This window comes from Penaeus monodon, chromosome 30, assembly GCF_015228065.2.
Source record: "Penaeus monodon isolate SGIC_2016 chromosome 30, NSTDA_Pmon_1, whole genome shotgun sequence".
NCBI classification, from domain to species: domain Eukaryota; kingdom Metazoa; phylum Arthropoda; class Malacostraca; order Decapoda; family Penaeidae; genus Penaeus; species Penaeus monodon.
Genome location: NC_051415.1, coordinates 22011402 through 22012287, shown reverse-complemented (window position 1 = coordinate 22012287; position 886 = coordinate 22011402). Strand labels below are relative to the sequence as shown.

Sequence of the window (886 nt, the reverse complement as noted above, 5' to 3'; positions counted from 1 at the left end):
TTTTTCCCAAATGAACTTAGCTCTTGCTCCTTTCTGTCCTGGCTTCTTCCTTTCTCTTCTTCTTGGGTCATATGTTAGAAGGCCAGCTGTACCAGGGTTGTATAAATATTAAAATATAAAGCATTTCTTAAGTAAATTGATCTTGTGATATAGGGCATTTAAACAATAAAAAATGGAATAACTAATTGTCAAGGTCCTACAACATACTAAATTTATTTGAATTGATAATGTATACAAATGCAATTTATGGATGCCAAATTCATAATTTTCATACATATATACATTGGGATAATAATTTCTATACATTATTCCTCAAATTCCTGTGCTAATATTAATATGATGACTGTCCTCTTGATCTGCACTATTTTTTTTAACCATGTTCCTTACCATAACAGTTACAAAGATAATGTTGCAAAAACTTACCTAGTCTCATTTTCTCAACCATCTCTTTGTCAACAAATGATCTCAGTGCTAAAGCAATTCCATGTCTTACTGCTCCAGCTTGACCAGAACTCCCTCCCTCCTGCACTTCAGCAACCACATCTACCGTTTCCAGCGTATCAGTAAATTGCAGAGGAAAAACCACCTGGAAAATAGCACAATTTCTAATAAGGGGGAGGGGGGGAACAATTTGATTCTATTTTATTTTCTTCTCAAAATTGCATGACTAGCAATTATTAGTGGTAAATAATGAGATAATAAGTTCAGCAATATTTACTAAAATATACACAAACTGCACACTATTTAAATCAAATTAACATTGAAGAATATGATATTCTTTACAATATACTTTACAATAGTTTGCCCATATAATCATGGTTCTCACCCATGAATAATTGTATTTTCATATATAAGAGGTATTACAATATGTTCCTCAAAGGTTGCT

At 32.1% G+C, this 886-nt stretch overlaps 1 protein-coding gene across 1 annotated transcript in view; it reads right to left on the bottom strand.

Annotated features, from left to right (window-relative positions):
• Positions 1 to 16: 16 nt before the first annotated feature.
• Positions 17 to 886, bottom strand: part of LOC119592628 (28S ribosomal protein S9, mitochondrial-like) — a gene marked incomplete at its 3' end in the record, with an annotated part of 6653 nt that continues 5783 nt past the window's right edge. Inside the window, 2 exon segments of the mRNA XM_037941523.1 lie at positions 17 to 86; positions 424 to 586. Coding sequence (XP_037797451.1) covers positions 17 to 86; positions 424 to 586 — 233 coding nt within the window.